This window comes from Leptosomus discolor, chromosome 15 (assembly GCF_034619465.1).
Source record: "Leptosomus discolor isolate bLepDis1 chromosome 15, bLepDis1.hap2, whole genome shotgun sequence".
NCBI classification, from domain to species: Eukaryota; Metazoa; Chordata; class Aves; order Leptosomiformes; family Leptosomidae; genus Leptosomus; species Leptosomus discolor.
Window position 1 is genome coordinate 4,159,164 of NC_141405.1, and position 25,522 is coordinate 4,184,685.

Consider the following 25,522-nt stretch of genomic DNA (forward strand, 5'->3'; position numbering starts at 1 on the left):
TGTCTCGTGAAAATACCGAGTTCATTTCAGTAAGCAAAAGAAAAAAAAATTGCAAGGGACAAATAAAAGAATTTACGTGTTGTAGATTCTTAACACCATTTCCCCAGAGAGAGGAAAACCAAGGAAGTCGGATGGAAATTTTCTGTTCTCGAAACCATTTGCACTGTTACTGTTTGCAACTAGGAGAAGATGAAAACATAAAACCCCAGCAGCTGAAAATCACAGGGCTGCCTACTGGGTTTTTTTTTCTCGACAAATAAAATCAAACTGCACCTGGGATGTAAAGTTTCCCCCTTAAAAAAACATCAAAAACCTCGTGACAGCCTTACAGCCTGCAGGGCTAGAGCTGTCTTCAAGCCTGAACTTGCCCCAAGAGCTAGAAGACTTCAAGGACCTGAAGCCCATGGAGTCTAGCACAAAACTTCCTTCTATCCCTTTGGAAAAATCTAAGCTGGTATTTCAAGTTCTGAAATATCCTATGGATTTGAAACACGCAATTAAGCAATGTACTTAAATAACGGAGCCTGATTTAAGAGGCTAGCACTATTCTTTGCAAAAAGAAGGATCATTTCTCCATCTCAATCTGCTCCCAATTGTACTCAAGATACTGTAAACTGCTATTTCAGTTTCTCTCCAACCAAGAAAAAGCAGAGGAGCAATAAGACTAATTCACTAAATGACATTTTCTTTGTCTAAGGAAAAGCTGCTGTTAAGCAGAGGAGAAGAAAATAGTGTTGCCTCAGAGGATGTAGCCCCACACAGCCGGGTGCAAGGGCGCCCCATATACACACCCTGGAGCTCAGGAAGCCTCACGAGGTTCCACCACCTTGACTAAGAAGTTCCTTCTTTAAATTCTATTTAAGGAGAAAACAGCCACCAACAAGACACTTTTATTCCACGCTTTGGCAGCTACAATTCTATTAACCTCCAAAATAAGGAGTGACAGCACGAATGCCAGTCCTAGTCGATAATTAAGGAGGGCCACCGAGGGTCAGCGTCACGGGGCACCTTCAACGTGGCGTAACTTGGCAAAGGCAGGGCTGGCGCTCGCCGTGCCCACGCTGAAAATAAACTTATCTCAAGCTAAGCTGATGATTTCCTTTCCCTGGTGAATGAGATCCCTAATTATCAATAATTCAGAGGCACAGACAGACGTGCAAGTGGCTTTGAGAACTGAAGTAGAAACAGCAGCAACGATTCTTGGAGCAAGAGACAGCAGAGAGACAGATCCAGAGAGGGAAGAGAAGGTGCACTTTGCATGCCCGTGTCAAAACCAATCTAATTTCAATCACATACGTGGCGGCCTAGGTGCCAGTTTAACAGGGGGGTTTCCCCCGTACCCTCTGCTGTTGGTATATGACAGGATGCTTGCCTGGATGGAGCCCAGCTCTACCTATCCGGATGGACAACTCGCTCTCGTAGGCCAGCGGATGGGCAGGGTCGTGCTCGTATTTTTCTTTCCCCGCACGTTGGTCGCAGCTGAAGGCAAACGCCGCGTGGGGAGGCCCGCTGAAACCCTGCAAGGCAAGAGAGAAATTTCAGGGTTTTCCCCACATCTCCCCTTCAACCTCCTCCCAGCCCCATCCTCGGGGATTGCTCTGGCATCTGGGTGGTTGGGAAGCCAATCGGGGCATGTGTCACAGCAGCTTCTCACGCAGCGGCGCGGAGACACGTCTTTTGGGTTCCCTTCTCTCTAGAAGCTGCCTAGCTGTCTAGATTTGAGTCTGCATTTCCAGCAGAAACATCAAGAACATGGTTAAACAAGAGCTGTGAGCCAAGAAGCACAGGACTAAAAAGGGAAAGCCAAAATTCAGGTGCATCAACAGCAAGAAATGCAATTCCACAAACACAGAGAAATGCAGCTCCACCAACACAACTCCCTCCGAAGTCATCCTGGAGGAGACCAGCAGACAAGGAGGGACAGTCGCTGCTGTCAGTGCTGCCAAGCCGCTCGCAGAGGGTCAGGCTGCTGGGCTGGCCTCTGCAGAAGTTTAGTTTGCAGTAGGGCACCATTTCTTCAACGTGGATTGAGCTTGCAAGGGAAACAGTTCGTCCAAAATCGAACCCGCTTGAGCATCAAATGAGACACCACGCTCACAGCCACCCAGCGTTAGTTCAGTGGGACTCATCCAGATGGCTCGATAAAACTTCGGACTCCCTTGGAATGTATTCCTACACCATTTGTAACCCTCCAGAAAGCAGCGAGGGACGGCCAAACCCAATCCTGTCCAGCTCTGTGTAAACTCTGCAGGGAACCAGAGCAGACACCTCCCCGCAAGAGGGACCACGCTGCTCCCACGAGCAATTCCTGCCAACCTGGACACGGCTCACGAAAACCAGCTGCGACTCAAGGATGCGCCAGAGTCTTTATCTGCATCGGCCAAAAAAAAAAAAAACCACCTGGCAGACACCGTTTCTGCCTTTCCCCCGCCACGCTGGCCATGTGGCAGGAAGGTCTGCGTCTCTGGATGTCCTCAGGCTGCCCAAATCCCCCTGGAGATGGCTACAAAACTGATGGGAAACGCGGGGTTAGAGGCATAACCACACAGCTGAGAGGAAGGAATGCGGCCCACCGTGGTGGCGGTACGACCTGGTGTAACCAACTCTACCCAAAACGTGGGGAGCGGGACCCCGAGTCCCCATCTCCTCGCAGGGCTGGGAACCAGCCGCCGGGAGCATCGGCAAGGAGGGACGTCCAGGCTGCACCCGGCGTCACCGGCCGGGAACACGGCATTAGCTCTCGGATTGATGGCAGCAGCATAAACGAACATACGCTGAGCAGCCAGAGACAGTAACGAGAGACTTCACGGGTAAGGTCACATTAAACAAAAATAAAGGTTAAAGATGAATAACTAAATCATCTGTTCTCCCGTCATTTGCATATTACAGTCTGACCGGCGCTATTAATACTAATCACATATTTGCTCTCTGCTCTCTCCTGCAGTTTAATCAGGGTCCTTTCACCTCCGTTAACCCAGCAACACAAGATGCACCGACGAGGTGCTCGTGTTTAAATCCCCCCGGGGGAAGGGAGACCTGCACCACCCCACGGCGCCTGCCCAGGGGAGCTGCCAGCAGCTCTGCACCTCGAATCATGAGCAGTAGCTGGAACAGCAGGTAGAAATACAAGTGTTTTCCAGCAAAACTTGCGTGGCACGACACGGTGAGGAGAAACAGGGACTTCAGCATCACAACCCCACTTGGGTAAGGCAGGGAGAGACCGAGCATGGAAACTCAGGGGCTCACCCTGCTGCCGGCCCTTCTGCAGTGCGTGGTCTGCCCACATCCAGGAGAGAGTCCGGTCTTGCTGAAGCTAAAGAGGTTTTCACCTCTGGAAAGCATTGCTTTCTGGAAAATGCCAACTGAAGGAGAAGCAAGGATGGGGATCTGAAGCTGCAGAAGCAAAGCCTTGACCCTTCACGTGCACAGGGAGGATTTGCAAGCATTGCACAGGGCTCTCCAGCCTCCCGCTTGCCATTGATCTCGCCTCGGACTTGGGGAACAGCAGGTCTCACAGAGCAGACGGCTCTCCTTCCACACGGCTCCTATCGGTATTTTATTAAACAGGCTACAAACACTGCAACAGCAGCTTCGTAGGGCTTTAACACCACTGGATTTGTGGCTTTTTCCCCAGCCCAAAGGCAGCTGCCTCTCAGCTGGGTCTTGCCAGCACAGGCAGGGAAGCGAGCCCAGGGCACGGCCAGAGCCCGCAGGGCTCCGCGAGTCACAATAACCCAACCAAGGGGAAAAGAAATCGCTGTACGAGCACGAGCAGGGGGGTAATATTCAGCTTGTGCCCTGTATTGCCACTGCACAGCTACAGATGCAAACCAGCAAGGTCCTGGCGAGGTCGAGACCGCTTGCCTCAAGGTCTGCAGTCCTGATGAGAAGCCTCCCACGGCTATTTTCTGTGTCACCGTTCTCAGCACATCGAACGCTTATCGACGTGGTACCCACGGATCTGCTTGCACCGGAACAGAGGCAAACTTGAAGCTATTTCAGATGCTTCTTGCGAGGTCAGGTCACCTCCCTGTTGGCAGGCACAAACACGCAACGCCAGCAATTTGAAAAAAATATTAGTGACCTTCAGTAAAGCACACGATTTATTCCAACTGTGATTGCTCTGAGTCATTTCAGTCCGGTCCCTGCATGAGTCCCTTAATTGGAACATGTCAGTGGGTTAAAAAAGCATTAGAAAGAGAAAAGTCAACCCACATTAATTAGTTTGTGCCAGTAATTAGCATTCACTGAAATAACCACGGGGGCTGATTATTTCAAAAAGCGAGATGCAACAAGAGACTTGGACAGGAAGATCTTGGAGGAAAACTATTCTGGGACACGGGAGTCCCCACCGCACTCGTAGCTGCAGCAGAAAGGTCATTAGATTGTCGTGGCCTCGTGTGTGAGAGTGAATGAGGAAAATAAAAATAGGTATTTTTGCAGAGAGCCGGGAAGCACCCCGCTCCATGCAGCACCCGCCTAAATGGGCAGATCCTGCTTTTGTTACCCAAAAGCTGCAGAAACCCTGAATTAATCTGTATGGAAACATGCCCCTCTCCATGTGGCCATCACCCCGGTATGGCTGGGCAAAGGGGTGAGACAGGGAGGAGGAGGAGGCAGCTGCTTGCTTTTGGATGAAGCAACGATTTGGGATTGCATCCTGCTGCCCAGCTGGCCTCTTGCACCCGTTGTTAACCAAACCGAACCAAATTTTAAAAGGAAATTAAGCGTGAATGACACCTTTAAGAAACAATCTGCTCTTCCCCACCTGACTAACGAAGGAGAATAAATTAATAAAGAAATCACAATAACAAACCCCAATGGTCTGGCCACCCCAAATCTGGAGGTGCTGCTTGTCTGGGAAGGTCGGCAACGCTGCTCTTCCCGTGCAGTATCTCACTGGCCTTAACCCAGTGAACGCCCGGGAACAGCCTCTGCAAAGCCGCAGGAAACAAAGACCATCACGTATCAATCAGCAGCAGAAAGCACCTCGACGGGAAAGAGAAATAGAATAAAAATTTTACTACCTTATTAAAAAAAAAATGTTCCCACCTTGTCCAGGAGCTACCACAGAGACAATAAGAGACAATAACAAGCCATGCTTTGATGGTGCCCAGAGGCTCCCACTTCACACTTATTAAAAGCGAGACGGTGATAACAGATCAGAGACCAGAAAGCAGTGAGAGAAAGAGGAGCGTGGAGGAAGGAGAGAAACTGCATGTCCCCAGCCGTGCCTCTGTGCCCCCCACCATGCCCGTGGCAAACGCCGGGCACCAGCCGCTCGCTGGGCTTCGCTGCTTCTGCACAGAGCCCAACACCTCTGGGGACGGAGACAAAGGCTGTGCAGCCACAAAGCAGCGAGTCCCCCCCCCCCCGGCTTTTGTGAGGCGGAGGAACGGATTTATGTTAAAAACATGAAATAGGACTGCGGAGGAAAGGAGCTCCCTCAGAAAGCACTTCGTTAGCAGAGCGCGCCCATTTGCATGTAAAACACCCGGCTGGTATTTTGTTATCTGAAAAAACATATCAAGGGCTCGATGCTCCCAAGGGAACCTCCGCGGCACAGCGCTGGTTACGAACCCCCCGGGCCAGCAGCGCTCATTTGGAACCCGCCGAGCGCTCAACAACGTGCCCCACGCTCCCTCGGCACCCTGCGGTTTCATTTCTTGAGACCTCGGCCGGCCCCGCTGCTCCCCAAGTCCCTGGAGGGGTGCTCGGGGACAGCACCAGCAACCCCTGGGGAAGCCGGTGTCCCACGGGATGTGCCAAACCCCTGGGGAGCAGCACCCTGCAGCAGCCCCACCGCCGAGGGTGCAGAAGGCAGGTCCTCCTGCTCACGCCCACGCTCCTCCAAAGCCCTCCTCACTTCAAACTACAATTTTAATAATAAAAAAAAAAACCCAAGCAAAGCCAAACACCACTTGGCCACATCGCTTCCCATCCCAGCACCGTGCCGGAGCTGGGGCTCCTTCCAAAGGCTCCGTGTTGCTCTGCGGGACCAGAAGCCAGCGCTCGTTGGAAGAAGCACAAGGAGTTGGGGAGGTGAGGACGTGCCCAGGACAGGGTTAAAGGCTGCGGCGAGTCGTGCTGCCAGAAGCCACGATGTCACCAGGCATCCTGCCAGAAAACGGTCAGGCAGCTCCACGGTCCCCCAGCACAGCATCCCCCAAAGCAATGAGTCTCTCCACCTCTTCTGGGGGAAAAAAACCCATGGTTTTGGTTAATATTGACCTGGCACGAAGGGATGGGTTAAGGGAAGGAGTTCGCAGGCACCTATTTAAGAGGACTTGAATCACAGCTCCTCTCAAAGGCGGGATCACTGGCAGCTCCTCACTCGAAATACTAAAATCAACAGCTCAAGAGCAACCGTAAATACTCCACGCAATAAAAAAGGTCCTTCTCAGCGCTGAAGTGGGTGCAGTCACACTGATGATTAACAGCACCCAAGACACAGCTCTGGGACACAAGCAAGTCTCCCTTATTTCTATTCCCACGGTGCCTGGCAGCCCTATGCCCCAGCACAGCCCAGTCCGGCTGCGTGGGGTCACAACTGGGTCCCACCAACAGCACACAAACCCCTTTGATGAGATAGACTTCACCCCCCATAAATTGGGAACAAATCTGGGGACACCCAGCACGCCCCAGACCACTGCTCCGGCTCCCAGAGTAACAGCAAGTAGCCCCAAGACCTCATCAACAAACCCCGCATAATGGAGATGGAAAGCTGAATTTATTTCCATATGAAAGTTTAAGGGTCTCCAAGCGTTTCAGGTACATCTCTGCGTTTTAATTTGGAGATCGCTAACAAAGGAGCAGCAGCAGTGGGCAGGCAGAACGGCACCTCGGCAGCAATTCTCTTCGGGCTCGCTAACGAGAGCCGGGTCAGCGCTGCCTGTCACGTTGTGAAATGGATTTCTCCCGTTTTCCCTCTAGAGCTCAACCGTCTGAAGTGTCATCAAACCTCAACCACAGCACGTGCCACCAGAGGTCGTGATCAGAACCGTCCTCCGAAGCCTCCGAGCGCTGCGGCAGGAGAAGACGAACCGCACCAGAGAAGGCAAAGGGAAAAGGTGCGCACGTGGCCATCGGCACCTCTTGGGGTCCACAAGCCCAACCCAAGCCCTCATCCCCAGGTCCCAGATATGTCCTTGTCCCACCAGAAGCTCCGGAGCGGAGCGCTGACATGGGGTTGCAATCGCTTCCCCCACCAGCGAGGGGGCTGGACAGGAATCGCTCCTCGATGACGAGCGGAGCCTCTGCGGAAATCCACCGGCACCGGCTCGCGCAGCCCCAGGCAGGCGCGGGGCGACCCTGAGCAGCGGCGCAGTTTCAACCTCGAAGCCAAACGATCCCTCGGGCAATTGCTTAACACCAGAGCATCCTCACGGAACCCCATTTCCCAAGGAGGAACAGGCCCAGAGGGCCTGATCCTGCAACGCACCCAGCACCACAGCCCTCCCACCACGCCAGCACTGGCATCGCCAACATTTCTGCAGAGCTGTGGCAGCAGGCGCGGGGGGGGGGGGGGGGGGGGGGGGGGAGGCCCAGGGGCTCCCCGCTTCCCACACCGAGCGTCTTCCATCTGGCTCCTCCAGCCCCGCGTCCTCCCCCGGCCCAGCACGCAGCCCTGCCTGCGGCAGGCAGGAGGCTTGTAGCTATGGCAGCGCTGCCGCGGGGATTGGGAAGGGAAGGGTCGTCCACAGACAAAAATTTCAGCTTTTTCACGGCAGATCTGCTCCGGCAGCATCCCACGAACAGATCACATCAGGCAGGGAGGCCTTTCTTGTCCTGACAGCGCAGCTGGCAGCCACACGACACCAGAGCCTTCCCCTAATAACTGCAAACAGGGAAGCTTAAGTGAATATTAGGGAAGGGCTGGTATCAGCTTATCTGTAACTAATGTAATATCAGCGCAAGTACATTTTATTCACTGCTAATTACCAGCCACTTTGATAACTCATAATTCTTGAAAATTGCAAACAGCAGCTTTAATCACCGGCCTCTGCTGACAGCCTGCGAGGGCAGGAGGTATCAATCGCCTCCCTTCTGCGTGACCAGGAACGTGGGGACAGCCGGGGTGTCCTGCAGGGTGACACCGGAGCAGCCCCAGCTGCGGGGGCTCCCCTGGGAGCCGCCACTCCGAGGGGGCGCCCTTGGCAGCACCGAAACCCGCGGCTCTCTCACCATCTGACAACGCTGAGCACGGCCCACAAACACCAAGTCTGGCAGCCCTAGGGAGGGAGGAAGGCGAATTGATCCGAACCCACCCCAAGCCCCCCAATAAACCTACTCTGCCCTCTAACAGGAATGAAAGCATCCCGTAAACGCAGCCCTTCCCACCCGAGGGTGCTGGGGTACCCACTCCCAGCCCGTATTCGGCACGGACGCCCCCAGAGCATCACTGCCGGGGAGCGCCGATGGCACCAGCCCCGGCGAGCGGCGGCTGCCCCAGCCCCACGCGAGGGGCTCCAAGGGGAGACAGGCCCAGGCCCACCCATTCTTTCGGCCAAAGCAACGTTCATATTAAAAACAAACCTACGGATTTTTCTCGTTGGCACGAGTGGGGCTTTGGCCGTTCCTGGAGGGAGGAAAAACACAGCAGGAATGTTGCTGGCACCCGGGCTGGGAAGGCGGCCGGGGCGAGCAAAGCCCAGAGGAGGGAACACAGGCAATTCCCAGGCTCCTCGGGCAAACCCAGAAGGTTTGTTACAAAACGTGATGTTTTGCAACAGCGATGTTTTTTCCACGGCAGAAAAGGAGGTCGTTTTTGTAACCTTTGCCATTACAAAAACAAAAGCCCGGGAATGTTTTTGCCGCTTTTGCCACGCGACCCAGCAAAAAACCACCAAGCAGCTGGTTAAACAAACCAAACCCATCGCTGCGACAGCAGGAGGCAGGTTTCGTGTCACCACCCTCCTATCCACCAGGAAGCCCGGGGAAACCTCGAAGCACAACCAGTAAATTTATTTTTCCAAGGACCTCTTGCTCCAGGCAGAGTTTTTTGAGCACACGAGTGCCGCCCACCAAACCCAGTTAGGAGGCACAGACAGTCCCAGTTGTTTGCTGGGAGGAAACCTGCCTGTTACAGCCAGATCCTGAGGGATGTTTTCCTAAGGACAGCCCCACACGGCACCCCCACCCCGACGCCTGCAGCTCGCGCCACAGGACACGGCAGGGAGGTTTGTGGCATCGAGTCAGCACCACAATATGAGATTTTAATTGTTAGCAATAAACCTTTAAGCCTCAGATGGGATTAACGAGAGCAGTTTCTCCACATGCTTATTAAAGTCTAATGGAGACCAGCTTCGCCTCTTTTCTCTCTCCCTGCCCCCTTCCCACCTTGTATATTTGTAGCGCGGCAACATGTATTTTCACAGCCCTTTATTATGCAAGGCTTTTTGCAAGGGTAAGAGAAAAAGCAAACAAAACTTCAATTAACAGCTCATTTTTACACAATATACTCCTCGGTAATGATTTGCTATCAGCGCAGATTGAATTAATGGGAAAGGGCGAACAAAAGCGGGCGGCTGCCGCTGCGGGGTGGGATGGCAGGAGCCCTGGGATGGGAACGGCGAGGGCTCCTCGGAGCTGAGCGAGCGATCCATCACCCCTCAAATGAAGAGCCACCCCGTGCCAGCGCTGCCTAATCCCATTACGTTAAAGCACAACTTCCTTCAGACCCGCATTTAGCGGCGCGGATGCGCACGAGTCCCCGGCAGGCGGATGGAGAAGCAGCGCTGCTGGGCTCAGCCCCTTCTCCCCACATACCCCCCCCCCCGCCCCAAGCATCGCAGCCACCAGGGACCCAGCCCGCAGCCAGCTCGTTCCCAAGGACGTGGTTTCTGCTCTTTTTCCTCCTCTCCACGTCTTGTACATCCCGTAACTACCAAAATAGCACCGAAGCCCAAGAGAGACACCGACTCCTCTGCTCGTCTGCAGCGGCAGAGCCAGGGGAGCCTCAGGCACCTTCCTGAAGCACAGGGCAATAAATCCAGGGGAGAAGCCCTTCGTTCCCTTCAGCTAATGCAATTAATTTGATAATTCATTACAGAAGAGAGGTGTAATAAGGGACAAGGCACTTCCTGATTACCACCACCGAGAAGCTAACCAACTCCTCTTCCTCTGGAAGCTCAGGACAGCTCCACGGGGCGCTGCTGAAGCTTGAGCTGGGGAATGGGCTGGCTCCCCTCCACCCAGCCCCAGGGACAGAGCTCGACCGAGGCTTTCACAGGCAGCTCATTCGGGTGCAACCAAGAGAACCTAAAGCCCAGAAATCAAGCTCTGAAATCAGCCCTCATAGTAGTTGCTTAGATGTGTGGTAGGTACCTCACCGATAAAGACTCGACAGACCTTATAAAAAACACATATGAAACACAAACCAACAGCAAGGCGCCTTCCCAAGCCTGCAAACAGCCTGAAACTCGCAGAGGAGACTCATCCAGCCAGTTTTTCAGTTTGCATTAGCTCCAAAGCCTGCGGACAGCACATTAAAGTCACATCACTATCACCACCTCATTGACAATCGGAGCATGATGGGGGCCGACAGGAAAACACACCATGACAATTTTCACACCCTGAGCGTAGCGCACCCCGACGTGCCCCCCGCCAGGGACACAGACACACCGCCCCACTGCCTCGAGGGGGTGCGAAAGCAGAGACACCCAGGGGGTGCAAATGCTGGGCAGAGGAGCCAGGCTGAGCAGAAAGGAGCATACAAGACATTTCCCCCCCCCCCAATTCCTCAGCGGCGTGCCGCTCTCCGGCAGGTCACCAGCCGAATAACAAGGCACGACGTTCCACTGGATTAAGAGCAAACGTCTGGTTTACACCACTCATGGCACCTACAAGCCACTTGCACCGAAGGGTGGCCACCGAGCGTGGCAAGGGAGCGCCTTCTCCACCTGCCTGCAGCCGCTGGCACCGAGGGGACTGTCCTCCTTGGGGACCCAGGCCCAGGAGAGGCACAAAACTGGCTCTTTGCAGCTCGTCTCCGAAGCAGACAGCGTGTCGAGGCAGTCTGGGTGAGTCAGAGTTTACACCGAGAGCAAGCTCGAGCTGGCATCGTGCTGCAGGTACGGATCTGTGCGTATGTATTTTCCAGGATCTGCGGGAAAGCAGCCTTCCTCTCCCTGACATTCACCGCCCAACCAACGGCAACCTCGCTCGCTGCTTCTCTGTCACTTTAATGGCAGGTTTGCTTTTCACAGTGGAGGCTTTAATTTGGGGTTAGGCGATGAGCAAATTCAAAGGCAGATTTTAAGATCAAAGAACAGGGGCCTCGCTCAGAGCGGAGCACGGAGGCTGCAGGAGCGAGTCTCAACGGGCGACGCCGTCTCAAGGCCGGCCAGCTCTTCACCACGAACCAGCACCACCGCCACAGGAACGGGAGGCAGAGGACTCCTGACTCCTTCCCCGAGCCCACCCCAGCACGCAGAGCATCGCTGCAGCGAGGAAGGGAGCTTGAAATTTCTCGAGAATCACCACCAGAACCCAGCAGGCTCCCGCCAACAGCGCCCATCCAGCCTGAAGCATGGGTGCAACCCTCTGGTCCACACTCAGCTGCGAGCAGTGGGGCAGCACCCACACCCCGCTCTCCCCCTGGGAGCTTGCTGCCTGCTTTCTGCTTATTCTGGGACTAAAGCCTGAAAAAAAGAGGGCTCAAATTCAATCAGCAAAACGTCAGACGCTGTCGAGGATCCAGCAGAACCCCCCCGACAGCGCCGCATCCCTCCCCACGGGGCCAGCCAGACTCTTCTGGCAGGTACGGGGCAGATCTGGCATTCCAGCGCGCTCTTCCTTTTGGAAAATTTATCCTCTTTTACAATTCTGAGCCAGACCCCGGCCAGCAATTGAAATTCAACCAGCAAAGGCTGAGCCACAGAGGAGAGAAAAGCCTCACGTTGCCTGACCAGCCTTACCAGTCGGTAATACCCGCTGGAGGTAACCAGAGGGGACAGAGGTGCTTTATGGTGGGCACAGGTACACAATGGAGAAGGGGACGACGGAGACACGCGCGTGCAGCGCAGGAGCTCATCGAAGGAAGAATTAAAGCGGGTTTTCTCAGTCCCTGCTTTTGTAAAAACGGGATTTTTTTTTCACCTCCTGGCTCCCCGCTGTCAGCCCGCAGAGCCACGCTGCTGCAAGCGCCGGCAAAGTGCTCCGGATTGCCTCTGCTGTCAGCCCAGTTAGTGACTGTCCCCCTAAACCCACGGAGGGCGGGAGGGGAGTTTAACCCTGACTCGGATGCAAAGCATCTCTGCTCTTTAGCTCTAGCTCTGGGGCTTCAAATGTAATGGGCTTTTTGAAAGGCTTAATGGATAGTAAGGCAGTTATAATTAAGAGCAGCTGACAAATTGGAAGCAAATAACTCTTTACCTCCATTAATAAAACAAAACGCTTTTCTAAAAATTAGTATAATTACAACTTTGTGCTTTTTTCACAAATAATTTCACACTGTTTAGCCACAACTGGATTTCAATCACTAAAACCACCACACAAGGGCAGGGAGGGGGTGGGAGGCACGCAGGCTTTCCGCAGATCATGCGGGGAAAACAGATTTTAAATAAACTTTTAGGGGTTTCTGGGCGCCAGCCTTGAGAATTGGGACTCTCACAAGAGAGTTTCAGAGGATCCCACGGGTGGGCTTTGTGGTCAGCACCAGGGATCGGGTCTGAAATCCTGCCCTTGCCACCTGCCTGGGACGGGACACGGGGGGAGCCGCTGCCAGGCATCAGTCCACACGGATCCATAACCTTCTGCAGCTTCGGCCTCGGGGAGAGTTGGGTTGGGTTTATTTGAGAAGTTAATAAACCCCACGCTCAGGTCCTCCTATTCAGAGCTAGAAGGATAAGGACCTTTCCCAGCAGGAGACTTTGCTCCGTTCCCTGATTAGGCTCCCAAAAGAAGTTTCCCTTCCTCAGTCATCAGAGCTGGATCCTTCCTTCCTTCCAGAGCCAGTGGAAAAGGGCCAGAACACCACCAAACCAAACAAACAGCAGGGCTGCTATTTATTTTCCCCTAAGCAAAGGAAATCAGAGCAAACCAGGAATGCACGAGTCGAGCTGCGGCTCACGCGAGCCCTTGTCAACCGAGTCCCTCTGCTCCATCCTCGCCCCCGCTGCGAGGCAAAGCCTCGTCTCCGGCAGCCCCTGCGCACGCCAAAACACCGGTTCAGGCTGGGTTCGGTGCGACGCCGACACGCCGAGGCGTACCAAAGCCCAGCGACGGCAGCGGGGCCGTCCGGCCCCCGGAGGGCTGCATTGCCCCCGCTTCGAGGGGGGCAGCACGGCCGCAGGCAGGGCGTTGCAGTCGTGCATCGCCCGCTCCCCCCTGCTGCACCCAGGCGTCCCCACGGCAGCTCAGCTCTGGCCGGGAGGGCCATGCCGAGATGCAGGCAGGCTTCGCAGGCAGCAGGAGCACGCAGCAGGGGAGACTGAACACACTCTGCATGTAAAAAAAGGGGGTAGAGTCCCTTTTGCCTACCCCAGACCACCAAAACCACCTCACTGGAACCCCTTTATTTGATTATTTGCCCAAGATTCCGTGGCCCAAGACGCGCAGCCGCCAGGCTGAGCTCGGCAAGATGCCACCCACGCCCCTGCGCCTGGGTGCCCGGGCTGCTCTGGACAGTGTTTCAGTCCCACGCTTAAAAATTTAATAAGCCGGAAAATACACATGCCCCCCCGCAGCGGCACGTCCCGCGGTTAATGCTCGAATCGAAAAAGCCTCTACCTACTATGGCAATGAGGATGTGCAGCTAATTAACTTTCTAGGAGTCACAGATGAACAGGAAAAAGCACATTAAGAATGGGAACTTGTGATGGGCAGGTCTCAGAGGAATCAGCAAATTGCATAAGAGGAACCTTTATTCCGATTATAAATTAACACCAGCGACAAGACCCAGCACATTTTTACTGCCTCGTGAAATAATTAACCCATCAAATCCAGCTCCCTGCAAATCAGAAGGGAGAGCAGTATTAAAAGCTTTCCATCTTTGCCGGGTGGCAGCACGCACGCTGCCGGCGCCGAGCTGGGAGGATCACCAACATCCTCCAACTGCACCCGCGGTGCTCACGCCGTTACCCCGATACACCACGTAGGGGCTAGGAACCACTGCTTAGTGGCCTCCCCCAAAAAAAGATGCTTCCCGTGGTCTAATCCAGCTGTGGTTTAGCCCTGAGAAAGGAATTGCAATTTTAAATGACATGCAAGTACGCCTGGAGCGGGCGTGATGGGCTCTCCTCCCCCTCCTGCAGCTTCACCATCCACACACTATTCTCAGCTTTCCCCCGATACGTGACTTGCACAGATTTAGAAAGCAAATCTTACATCCTCGAGGCACATTCCGAGCCCAACGGCAGGCACCATCGTTATTAAACGGGAGAGTAGCCCTCGGATATTTGTTTATCAAGTTCTCAAATGCTTCCCAAGGGCGCTCGCCAAAAATAGCCTGAAATTCCCTGTGCAAAATGCCCACTCCCAGACTCTATTCCAAAAAAGCCCGCAAGCCTCGGCTCGCCAAAGTAGAAAAGGGCAGGAGCACAAGGCAGTTACGTTTTGCGAGGGTTAACGGGATCCAGCCTCCTACTACGAACATCCCCACACACGCACCCGCTTCACTCTCATCCATCCCACGTGAAGATCCTCAGGAAAACCACGATGCAGCTGCAAACCACAGCCCAAACTACTTCAAACCGGGTAGGGAGCACAAGCCCTGGAGCCCCAGAAAGGGGTTTTGGCCACCCTGGTCCCTCCTGCAGCGCGAGGGAGCACACCCTGCCCCAGGCAAAAGGCTTTTAAAAGGCGATTTAGTTACTATTTATTTTAAATCTACAGAATGGTCTACCCATCACATGTGGCTTTATTGATTTAGTCTGTACTCAGGAAAAAGCCAAAACCAACACCAACAAACCCTGTACCTAGCTGACAAGAAAAAAAAAAATATTAAAAATCCAATCGAGCTGGTATTTCCAGGACAGAATTACAGCCCTCGCTCCCCATCCTCCCACCCCCGACCATCTTTTACACGAGAAGTATTGGCAGGCTCCTAGTTATAACTGAGTAATGGCCCATCAGCTCTATCCCTGGATTATATATTAACTCCTGGTTCTCCTACGACATCTGCCCTCCTCTCCTTCCCCCTTCAACACCCATCACCTCTCCCAGGGAAGACCCCGGGGCTGCCCCAGCCCCCCCCCCCCACGCCGCAGCACCCATGGAGGTCCCGGGCCGAGCTCAGCTCTGGCTGCAGACCCGCACGCACCCAGGGACAGAGCTGCTGTCTGTACGTGGACAGATGTTTCTGAGCAAAATGAAGCCTCAAGGTAGAGGAGATGAAGCTGATTAAGCCTCATTATCCTATTTAGCGTAATGATCGCGGAGCCGAGAGGACGTCATGCAGCCGGGGAGCGGAAAGAACGAGGCAGTTAATAGAAGCCCGTACGTACGTGGGCAGGGGGGGACGGCCGGGCTGACGGGCAGCTCCCCAGGGGTTGATTGCCCCCCGCTACGGCCAGCCAGCTTTCTCCTCTTCCCCACCCGTGCCACCTTCCCAGTCCCACCAGCACCTGTGAATTCCTGCTTGCTTGGAGGAGCATTTAAGGGCAGCGACCCGGGAAAGGCAGGAGCGAGGGAGCTCCTGGAAGCCACAGCTTCAACAGGGGTGCTCCGGACCCAGCATCCCACCCAAAGCCCACCCGCGTGGGCACGGGGACACCCGTGGGGACTCCAACAGCCTGCAGCGCCGCCGGGCATGCGGCAGCTCGAAGACAAAGGCAACACACGTGCGTGTGGAAAACAAAAAATTCAGGAGCAAAAGCCGCCAGGGATTGTCTGAAAACCAGAGTCAGGGCTGGATGCGTCCTCGGGACTCTTGTGGGATTCCTCCAGGAGGAGGGAGGCCAGAGCAAGGCGGCCATCATGGAAACGCAATAAAACATCACACCCTGAACAAAACCCAGCCAAGTCGGCAGAGCTGCAAGACAGATTTGAAGGATGAGAATAATAATACTTAATTCCCGCATTCTTATGCGTTACAGAAGACCCAAAATAGCTGCTCAGCGATCAGGGACCTACTGCGCCGAGCGGTATTTTTAAGTAAACTCTCCCTCAAAGGCTTCAGGTCTTGGCATCGAAGACCCTCAGCCCCAAGACTTTCTAGTAAAGGCAATAGCGTCTCACACACCCCCCCCGTCACCCGCCCCTCTCCATCCAGAAGCCTCCCCTAACACCAGTGGAAAGCCAAGGTCTTATTTAAAAAGCAGCCGTAAGGTTAAACCAGAGCGAAGGAAGGAGAGAAACCCGTTGCACCATCACCAGGGCCAGGGAGGGAAGAGACAGACCGGCCGTTCGTTAGTGGTTTAAGATATTCCAGAAACTGCAGCAACGTCCTGCTGCAGACCCAGCTCTGCCGCCGCCTCCCCAGCCGCCGAACCCAGCGCCACTGGTAGAGCCACGCTTCGGCTGGACACGACAGGCGAGGAGACGGTTGCCAAAATAAGGGGGAGCCCCTTTATCAAAGCTCCTGAGTTCTGTTTCTGCAACAGTCTCGCTCCCCGAACGCCCCGCTGTGGCTTGCTCTCCCCCACCAGCCGGGCGCTCCCAGGCCAAGCGTCTCCTCCTCCATAAACTCAGCTTAAAGGACGAACAAACACGTGAAAGGCTTCACCCAGGGAAACGGTGAAAGATAAAGATGAAATGGGTTAGATCTGTCTTTTGTAAGGAATTTGTAATGACTTCAGCTGTTCAGCATCGTTAACCAGTTTGTCTTGGGAGGTTTAACCCTCCCGCCGGCCCCAGCTCTGGCGTTGGGCAAACACTCGGGCACCACCGCGAGCTCCCGGTGGGGCTGCAGCAAGAGCGAAGCCTCGCTGCCTCCCTGGGAAGCAGGGCTGGGGTGATAACGAGTCATTAAAAGCTTTTACTACCTGTTGCTATCCAGCAAACCAGTCACGGAGGAATGCCAGGCAGAGAGAGCGAGCGCTCTGCGCCAAGAGCAGCCTGCTAAAAACGGACCCCTCGTCCTGCCCTCCCAGGGACAGCATGCCCCGGGGATGCTGCACAGCGTCCCTTCCCCGCCCAGCTTCAAGTGGAGGGGAAAAAAAAATAACCAGAACCCTGAGATTTTGGTTGATTTAGAAAGCAGCAAGACTTGTTGGAAGTGAAGTGCAATGGCTTAACCCTCGTCTGAGCAGCACTGCCTCCTGAGAGAGAAGTCCTGGCTCCAAGTGAAGGGAGGTGCGTCTTCAGCCAAACTCCCTGCCCCAAGGATGGCTCAGGACTGACCAGGCACTGGCTGATTTTTCATTTCAACACGTCCAGCTTTAACCTCTACCCACGCTCCTTCCCCAGCATCCCTCACAACTTCACCAAGGCTCTGCGTACCCCGTCCTCTTCCTAAAACACCCCAAAAGTCCCATCCCCTGCCCATTGCAGAGCCTCCAACCTGCCCCAGGAGCCCTCGCTGCTGCCTCTGGGTGGGGAACACAGGAGCCTCTCATCCACCACCAGCTCTCCCAACCCTGCTCGAGGTACCAGGGGAAGGACGAGCAGGATTTGGCATTGGCACAAACTCTACCAAGGGGAGTCCCGCCCGCTCCCTGGCTGCAGGAGACACCCCAGCGCAGGGACACCCCCTCTCGCAGGGAGCAAAACGCACCAGCAGCATCACCAGGGGGCACAAACCCCCTTCGAGCTCAGCGTTAGCACACGCTCCAGCTACAAGGAGGAGGTAACAGCTCCTCTCCCTGCGGTACCTGAACTGGATTTAAAGACAGAACCGCACATTTTTTAATATATAGATCGCTGCTGCCTACAAGACCATCGCCACCATCGCTGGCCGCCCTTGTCACCGCTCCATCTCGCTCTTTGCAATGTAAGAATTTCACTCCCCTGACGCTCTTCCTCCTCCACACGCTCATGTTTCAAAACTCAGCAGCGAAGAACCCCAGTCATCAGGAAGAAGCGGGTTTTGTGGTGCAACCGTTTATCCTCCTTGCTGGGAAACGCCAGCTCCGGGCAGCTGATCAAACACAGCCCGGGCCGCATCCAGCGCCTTGTAACAAGGGCGAGCGCTGCGACGGCCAACACGGGTAAGAGACCTCGGGTTACCGAGAGCAGAAGGAAAAAAAAAAAAGCTGGGTTTGATGGCAAACGGCTTCCAAGGGCTCTGGCTGCCCCACAGCAGCCCCCAGCCCCCCGCTGTATCCTGCAAAGAAGAGGCAGGACATGGGGAGGCAGAAAGCACGGAGCGGGGCCAGGCTTTCAGCTGTCCGACACCGCTGTCGGTTCATTTATGTGTTCTTCACCCTAACGCACCCGTTTGCACGGGAAGCCACACGCCACAATATCAAGCAATTTCCCTCACAGCTGAGGATGCGTTTGGCTGTACCTGTCAGGAGAGGCTCAGAAAGGACGGCAGCGGGGAAGGCTGATGCTGCAGCTCCCCTGGACACCAGGACAACCAGCTGTACCCTCTTCAAATGGAAAGCCTCACGCTCCTTACTCATAACCACAGACAATCCCCCCCCTTCCACTAAAACCAATAAAATATTTACAAAGCTCTTCGGAAGTTTTTGAAAATAGCTTTACTAAGCCATTCTTGTGTTTTCAGCTGTAAAAGTCCAACAGCTTCCAATTTATTTATTTTTTTTTAATAATACTCTTCGACATTAGGATGGTTCATTCCATTTTGAAACGCTTAGAGGGTTGGCAGCTCTGCAAATTAAACCCCTGGGCTGAAACAGAAGGTCACACCTGAACTGTTTGCAAAGGGTTGCCAGTGAAAAGAACAAAAGCAGAAGCGTGAAAGGGGGGGGGAAAAAAGAAGGAGGAAAAAAAAAAAAAAGATTGCAGACAGCCTAAAGCTGCATTCAGCACTGGCAGAGCCACCCAGGGTCTTGGAAAAAACACGATTTCATTAAATCTGTGATGGAAACCAATCTGTACCCAGCTTCTGTCACAGCAGAGCGGAAGGCAGAGCAGAAGCCCCCCAGCCCAGCGACGCCTACTCACCAGCGCTGGGATGAGCCGGTCGGCGAAGTACACGAAAGCTGCTCCCAGAGCAAAGCCCAGGGCCACCGGGAAGAAAGCGAAGGCTCCGAAGCTGCCGGACTCCTCGGCCATGTCAATAGCCGGGGCCAGGAGGGACCAGTAGGACGCGGCCAGCATGACCTGGGAGACAGAAGGGGAGCGGTGAGAACCACGGAGGCACCGACGCTGCGAGGATCCGACACCGGCTGCGGGTGGGCAGCACCACCAGCGCCTCTGCCGGCAGCCCACCCTCCGGCCGAGGAGATCCCTGCGCTCACCCCCACGAGTTGCGCGGTCGCTGCAACCCAGCAGAGCCATCGAAACCCCCTTCCCAACAGGACAAACCACCAAAGGATGGAGAAGTGAGGGTTTTCCCCCCGCCCCGTTTTCACTTTTTCTTGGCTCAAAAGTCCAAGGCAGCAAACGAACGACACGAGCAAACCAGGGTGATGTTCTGTGGGATTTGCACAGCCACGACAGCCCCGCAAACGGGAACAGCGGCAGAGTGGGAGCAGAAAAAACACCCTCCTCTCGGGCATTTTGCAGCAACAGGAGTGGGTCCACGACTCTGCCGGCTGCCACGCCCCAGCCAAAGCTGGAATGAACCAAATCCTTCCTGCACCCAGCTCTGGGCTCCTCCGCAGAACGGGCAAGGAAACGGCCTTGATCTCATCCAGAAAAAAGGAATAAATATTGGCTGACTGGAGGCAAAGAGCCATCTCTGAGCTAGCTGAGGGCACGCCACGGCTCTGCTACTCAGATTCAAGCCTGGTTCAGGTTTAGCTTCGCCACCCCAGACCAAGGCAACTGCAGCACGAGGGCTTTGCAACTCCTCTGCTCCTGCCCCAGCATCCCAGCCAGAGCACCCAGGCTGGGAGGGAAACAAGTTCCCATCCCAAACAGCACCATGCCGGCTCTTGGCACAGCCCAGCGCTGCCGAAGTCCTACCGTGGGGTTTCACCAACACCAGGAAAATAATCCTTTCCAGCAGCAGAATGCTTTTTTTTTTTTCCTTGCTTGGTGCTTAGCAGGGAGGGAGAAGGAAAAGCTACCCAAAAGACCTTGGAAAAGCAGAATTTGGGACTTGTAGGGATCTCCAATCCAGCCCTGCTCAGGGTGTTACCCAGCGTGAGAATAGAAAGCCAAGCAAGGCACCAGTTTCACTAAGCTTATGCTAAAGAACATACTATTAACGTGCATTTTATCACCTTATCTCTCCCTCTCTGCTTCCCAACATACTGGGCTCGGTTAATTAAAGAGTCATCAGCCCAGCAGAACGCCCTCAGCAGCAGCCTTGGCCCCCATTTCTCTCCGTGGGAGCTCAGCTGTGACCCGCTCTGGGGACTGGTCCCATCACACATCGGGAAGAAGCGAGTCAGCAAAACGAGCCCAGATGGGCTTAAAAAAAAAAAAAAAATCAAACCGACTTGCGTGTTTGGCTTTGGGAAAGGGTCTGGAGCAGCAAGGGCAGAGGAGCAGCGGCACCCACTGCCCTGCCACGGGCCGACAGGGTCTGCGCTGCCTTGGGGTGGACAAGATGATGCTCCGAGCTCTCCCCCAGCCCCGCCAGCGAGCAGGGAAGCCCTCCAAAGGGGAGCTTTCCACAGACAAAGGGAGTGCAGGATCAGGATCCAGTGGGAAGGAGCAAAGTGAGCTCGGAGACAGCAGCGGGAGGATCTCTCCGCCCAGCAACCCCACCAGGTCCCAACTGCAGGATGCTCAGCTTGCTCTCAGGGCACGAGTATTCGCCCGCGGAAGAGAAGCGCGTAACAAACTATTGCATTTTACATCACTTTTAATGAAGGAACGAGATGCCGATTGCTGTAGACACCAGTCCCTGAGGGATTGTGTAAATCTAGCTCACTATGAGTAAGAAGAAAGCAGGCTGTCACGTCAGGCTTAACTACGGCTGTCAAACTTCATATTTCAAATGCCACCTCCTTTAAAAAACAACCACACACTCCAACGTGGAAACACAAGCAACTGGGAAAGGCTTTGCAGAATTATATTGTCATCTTATGTTAAGGTATCATTTCCCCACAGAAAACAGAGGCCTGACACTGCTCAGCCTCCAGAGCCTGTCACCACCAAAGTCAGCAACGGAGCTCCCACCAGCTTTGCTCTACGGGGGAAGAGGATGACAAGAGCTTAAAGCCACCCCAGACTCACCAGGAGCCAACTGCTGGGCTGCACCAGCCACCTTCACCTGCTTGGGAAGGAAAAGCAATTTACTCCTGCACCCTTTTATGCAGGGAAACCCCTTGACCCCACTTTGGGGGGGAGCTGGAAGTCATTACCCTGCAGCAGCCGGCAGAAGCGACAACGTCCCTGCGCCTCCCCTCAGCCCCCTCTGAGCTCAGGTGCAGGTTTCGGGACGTGGGCTCACCTGGGAGCAGCCAAGGTCCTGCTCAAGGGTGCTGCTAGCTCCTGCCCACCCTGGTCAGCCTCGGAGCTGGCACTTATCCTTCTGGTTCAGCAGCATCCCTTATCAGATGATGCTCATGAACTAACAAAAGGGTAAGGATTTCTGCCAGCCACCTGATTTAAGTAACAAAATGGGGGGAAAAAAAAAAATAATAAATCACACTCTCTTTCAAATTTTTTAATTGTCCAGCCAGGGACAGACATCCAAACCCCACCAGTGTCACACAAACCAGTGTCAAAGGCAGGAATAAAAAAGAAAAAGCCCAGGCTCTCCTCAGATCAATAAAACACGAAGCCACTTCAGCAGAGGGTATGATTTTCTGCACAAAGCCTTCCCCTCGCACCCGCCTCGCTCAGCCCAGCCAAGATGGGGAGCAGGGGACCCGCAGCATGCCGGCTCGCTGGCACCGGCACACGCACCTCCTGCCAAACTGGATTTGGACATTTTTCGCTAAAAGACTTTGTGCTCCAGAGCCAAGAATCAACAACACTGTAAATCCACCAGCTCTTGGGGAAAACAAGATGATGGGGGAGGAGAGCGCACGCAGAAGGCAGCTGCGTATCTGAAGCATTCCCGGGTTGTGGGGAGCCCGAACCCTTCCCTGGGATACATCAGCATAACCAGAGACGAAGGCCAGGCTCAAAACCCGACTGCCTCACGCTGCAGCAAACGACTGAACCCAGGGCCGTGTCCTCATGCTGATGGGAACCGCTCAGAATGAGCCCGGCAGCAGGACTGAACACCACGCCGTGCCCCAACACCGCTCCCAGCGCTTGACGGGTCTCCACCGCCGAGCCCTGGGCACCAGCACCTCCTTCCAGGCGGGGACTCAATGCAGGTGCCCAGTCTGGGCTCTCCCAGATACGGCGCCAACACTCCTCCCCACCCGGATAACGGAGTCAGCACCGCCCCAGCTCAGCCCTCATAGCTCCAGAGCCACACAGGAGCTTTTTTAGCCGCAAATACGGAATAAACGGGACAATGATCTTCATTCCCAACCACAGCGGGTCCTGCTGGATCCCAGGGAGAGGGTCCCTGCACACACAAGCCTGGTATCACGCCGCTGCATCAAAATTAAAGCTCTCAGCTCGCCCGCTGCAACAGCAACGTCTCGTCATGCTCCCGCACGACCATTGAGACGAGAACAGCAGCTCCAAGGGAAACAGCCATGTCGATGGCGGGCGGATCGGAAAACCCAAGTGAAGCAGATCCCCTGGGCAGGACGGGAAAGAAAAGTGGAAGGCGAGAGGCTGGCAGGACACTTACCCTGCCAAACTTTTTAGCTTGACTTCATTAAGGCCCCAACAACGAGCACCAGCCCCAGCAGACCCGTGTAAATGACTGATGCTGTTTTAAGCAGCACTGAAAGGGAATATTCCATCAGACGCGCCTGGTGCCGTTTAAAGAGTGTGTCTTTATGATTTTCTGCTTCACCTGGGACAGAAGAAGAAATCAAACTGCGACCCAGTAAGAGGAACAGCCACGCGAGGCCGCAGGGACCGAGGACTGCAAGGGTTTATGTAGAGTTTACAACATCTGAGAGCGCAGCACCCCCAGGACAACGCCGAGATAACGGAGAACATCTAAAAAGACAAAGGTCTGAGTTAAGAAGATCAAGATTGAAGAGAAAAGCCAGAATTCCACATCAGATGCCCAAGCAAGGGAAGCCTCGTCTCCATGGAAACACATCACCTCCGAGGCTTTCGCACACAAACCCCTCTATTATCCGCAATTTCCAGAAAGGGAACTGAGGCAGAGGGAAGCCGAACGGCCGGACACCGAGCAGAGGTGCTGGGCTGGAAGAAGCTGAGCTCCTCCGCGCCACAGCGACCAGCCACACGGGTCCCCTTCGCCCGAGACGGCGCCGGTGCCAGCAGCCACGGTCAGCTCGAGCCGTGCCTCGAGGGGATGTTGCTTCGCGGCCGGGATGCTCCCAGCGCACGCAGGCGGCTCTCCCCAGCTCGGAGCGCGGCAGTTTGACCATGCCCCCCAGCTTTCACCAGCCCCCCCAGGTCAGACAGCGCATCAGCACCAAGCCGCGACTTTCTGGATCCTGAGCTGACACTCTGCAGCCCGGATCATCCTCCTCGAGGTTGTGGGGACATCCCCATCCCACGTCCTCCTCCTGGTAGAGAAGTTTTTTATTAATTCTGGTTTTATTTTGCTTTTCCAGCTCCCAGAAGACAAGCAGGCAAACGGTTACCCACAGGAACCACCCTCTACACCCTGTTTCACCAGCGATCCTGGTCTCAGAGAGCACCATGCACACTCAATGGAACACAGACAATTATTGGGGTCCTGAGCACCAAAACAGCAAGATCTGAAGCAACGACTTGCCTCTGGAAGTGCAGTAAAGGGAGGTTTGCTGGCTCTGACAGAGCACAGAGGAAGTTTAACTAAACCCAGCAGCCCAGATAAAGACCAAGTTAAGTTCTGTCTCTCTCTACGCCGGCGCTCAGAGAAACAGCCCATCCCTATCTGCAAGAGATCGACATCAAAGCCACGGTGGTTTAAACAGAAATCCCTCAGAGCAAGAGCAATAGCCCATGTTCCCTCAGAGCAACGTTGCTGTCTGATGAAACACGTCTTAAAGGGAAGAAGAGACAGAAAACAGTACAAATAGGTTTCAAAACCAGCTGCTCCTCCTGCTTTTCCCCCACCGACGCGAAGGCAGCCTGCCAGGCGGTGGGAAACGCCAGCCCCTTGTCGGACACGAGAAAACTATGGGCACACGTGGAGCAAACCGAGCGAAAAGGAAGACAAAAGTTCCAATCTCTGGTGCTTTTGCCACACCAGCGCCACCCCAACACTGCATCGTCGAGCACTGACCTGCTCCCAGCGAGCCCAGCGGCCCTAGAAGCAACCGTGGCAGGATCATCCATGGATCCCTGGCATCCTCCTCCAACAGAGCCGGTCCTGAGCATCAGGGCAGGGCTGCGGTGACCCTGGGTGACGACGGCAGCTCACTCCAACCAGCACCTGCTTTGGCAGCCGAGGCCCACAAACGTGACCTAGAAACCCGCACAAATCGCAGCTCGTGGGCGGTTTATGCGGCAGCACCTTCTGCCAGTGGGACCCTGTCGCCGCCGATTTCTGCGCTGACGTTCCCTTCCAGACACTGCAGCGACCCCAGGGAAAAAAAAAAAAATTCCCCTTTCCTGCTCCGAGCACAGGAAAGAAGCTGGGGAAAAAGTAAACGTTTGCAGGACTTCTGCTTCACCAGCTGAGCCACACCTCTGCCGCGCAGGGGTGACTCAGGGCTGCTGGCAGGGTGACCCGGTGGCCACAGCAAGGACAGCAGCGTGCCAGGGCAGCACCTGAGCCAGCCCTCAGCCAGGGCGGACGCCCCGCCATGCCCCGGTCCCTCCCCAGCTGCAGGGTCGGCTGCTTTGAGCAGCGCCACAGCGAGGGGACAGCCCAGCCCGCGCTGTCCCCAGCAGCATCTCCCCGACACCACCGAAGCGGCTCCGACTCGGCTCGCGGGGACGAGGGGGGCGATTTCCAGAGCCAAACAGCTCGGAAATGAAACCGCAGAGGAAAGCTCCAGAAGGGGCAACTCCTAAGGCGAGGGCTTCATGGATAAATGATGGCCCCAGAAGGCGCTGCCGCAGACGAGATGAATTATTCACACCACCGGCTGGCACAGGCCCGTTCCGCGGAAGTTTGCGAGGAGCAAACGGAGCTTTTGGAGCGTTTCATGGCCCCCACCGCGGCGCTGCAGCTGGGGTTGCTCCAGGCAGCGGGAGCAGCAGGAGAACCCGCCACCTCCAGAGCTGCCAATGGTCACATCGTGCCCTGAGGAGCAACGCTGAGGGTGCCCAGGGGGGAAGGAGCCCCGCTCCTCAGCACCAGCGGCGTTACTGGGTGCTGCAGGGCAGGTCACCCACGCTGCCGGGCTCGGGGTTCCCCCTGAAACCTGGCAGCATCGGCCAGGTGTCACCTACCCAGCAGGAACTGGCAGAGCCCTGGGAAGCACAGAGGAAGTTTAACTAAACCCAGCAGCCCAAATAAAGACCAAGTTAAGTTCTGTCTCTCTCTACGGCGGCGCTCAGAGAAACAGCCCGTCCC

The 25,522-nt window shown here is 55.0% G+C and overlaps 1 protein-coding gene across 1 annotated transcript in view; it reads right to left on the bottom strand.

Annotated features, from left to right (window-relative positions):
• Positions 1-25,522, bottom strand: part of SLC39A11 (solute carrier family 39 member 11) — an 89,489-nt gene that overhangs the window by 62,160 nt on the left and 1,807 nt on the right. The window contains exons 3-4 of the mRNA XM_086473643.1: positions 19,012-19,170; positions 1,373-1,517 (exon numbers count right to left, since the gene is read on the bottom strand). Coding sequence (XP_086329769.1) covers positions 1,373-1,517; positions 19,012-19,170 — 304 coding nt within the window. The remainder of the gene's footprint in view (positions 1-1,372; positions 1,518-19,011; positions 19,171-25,522) is intronic.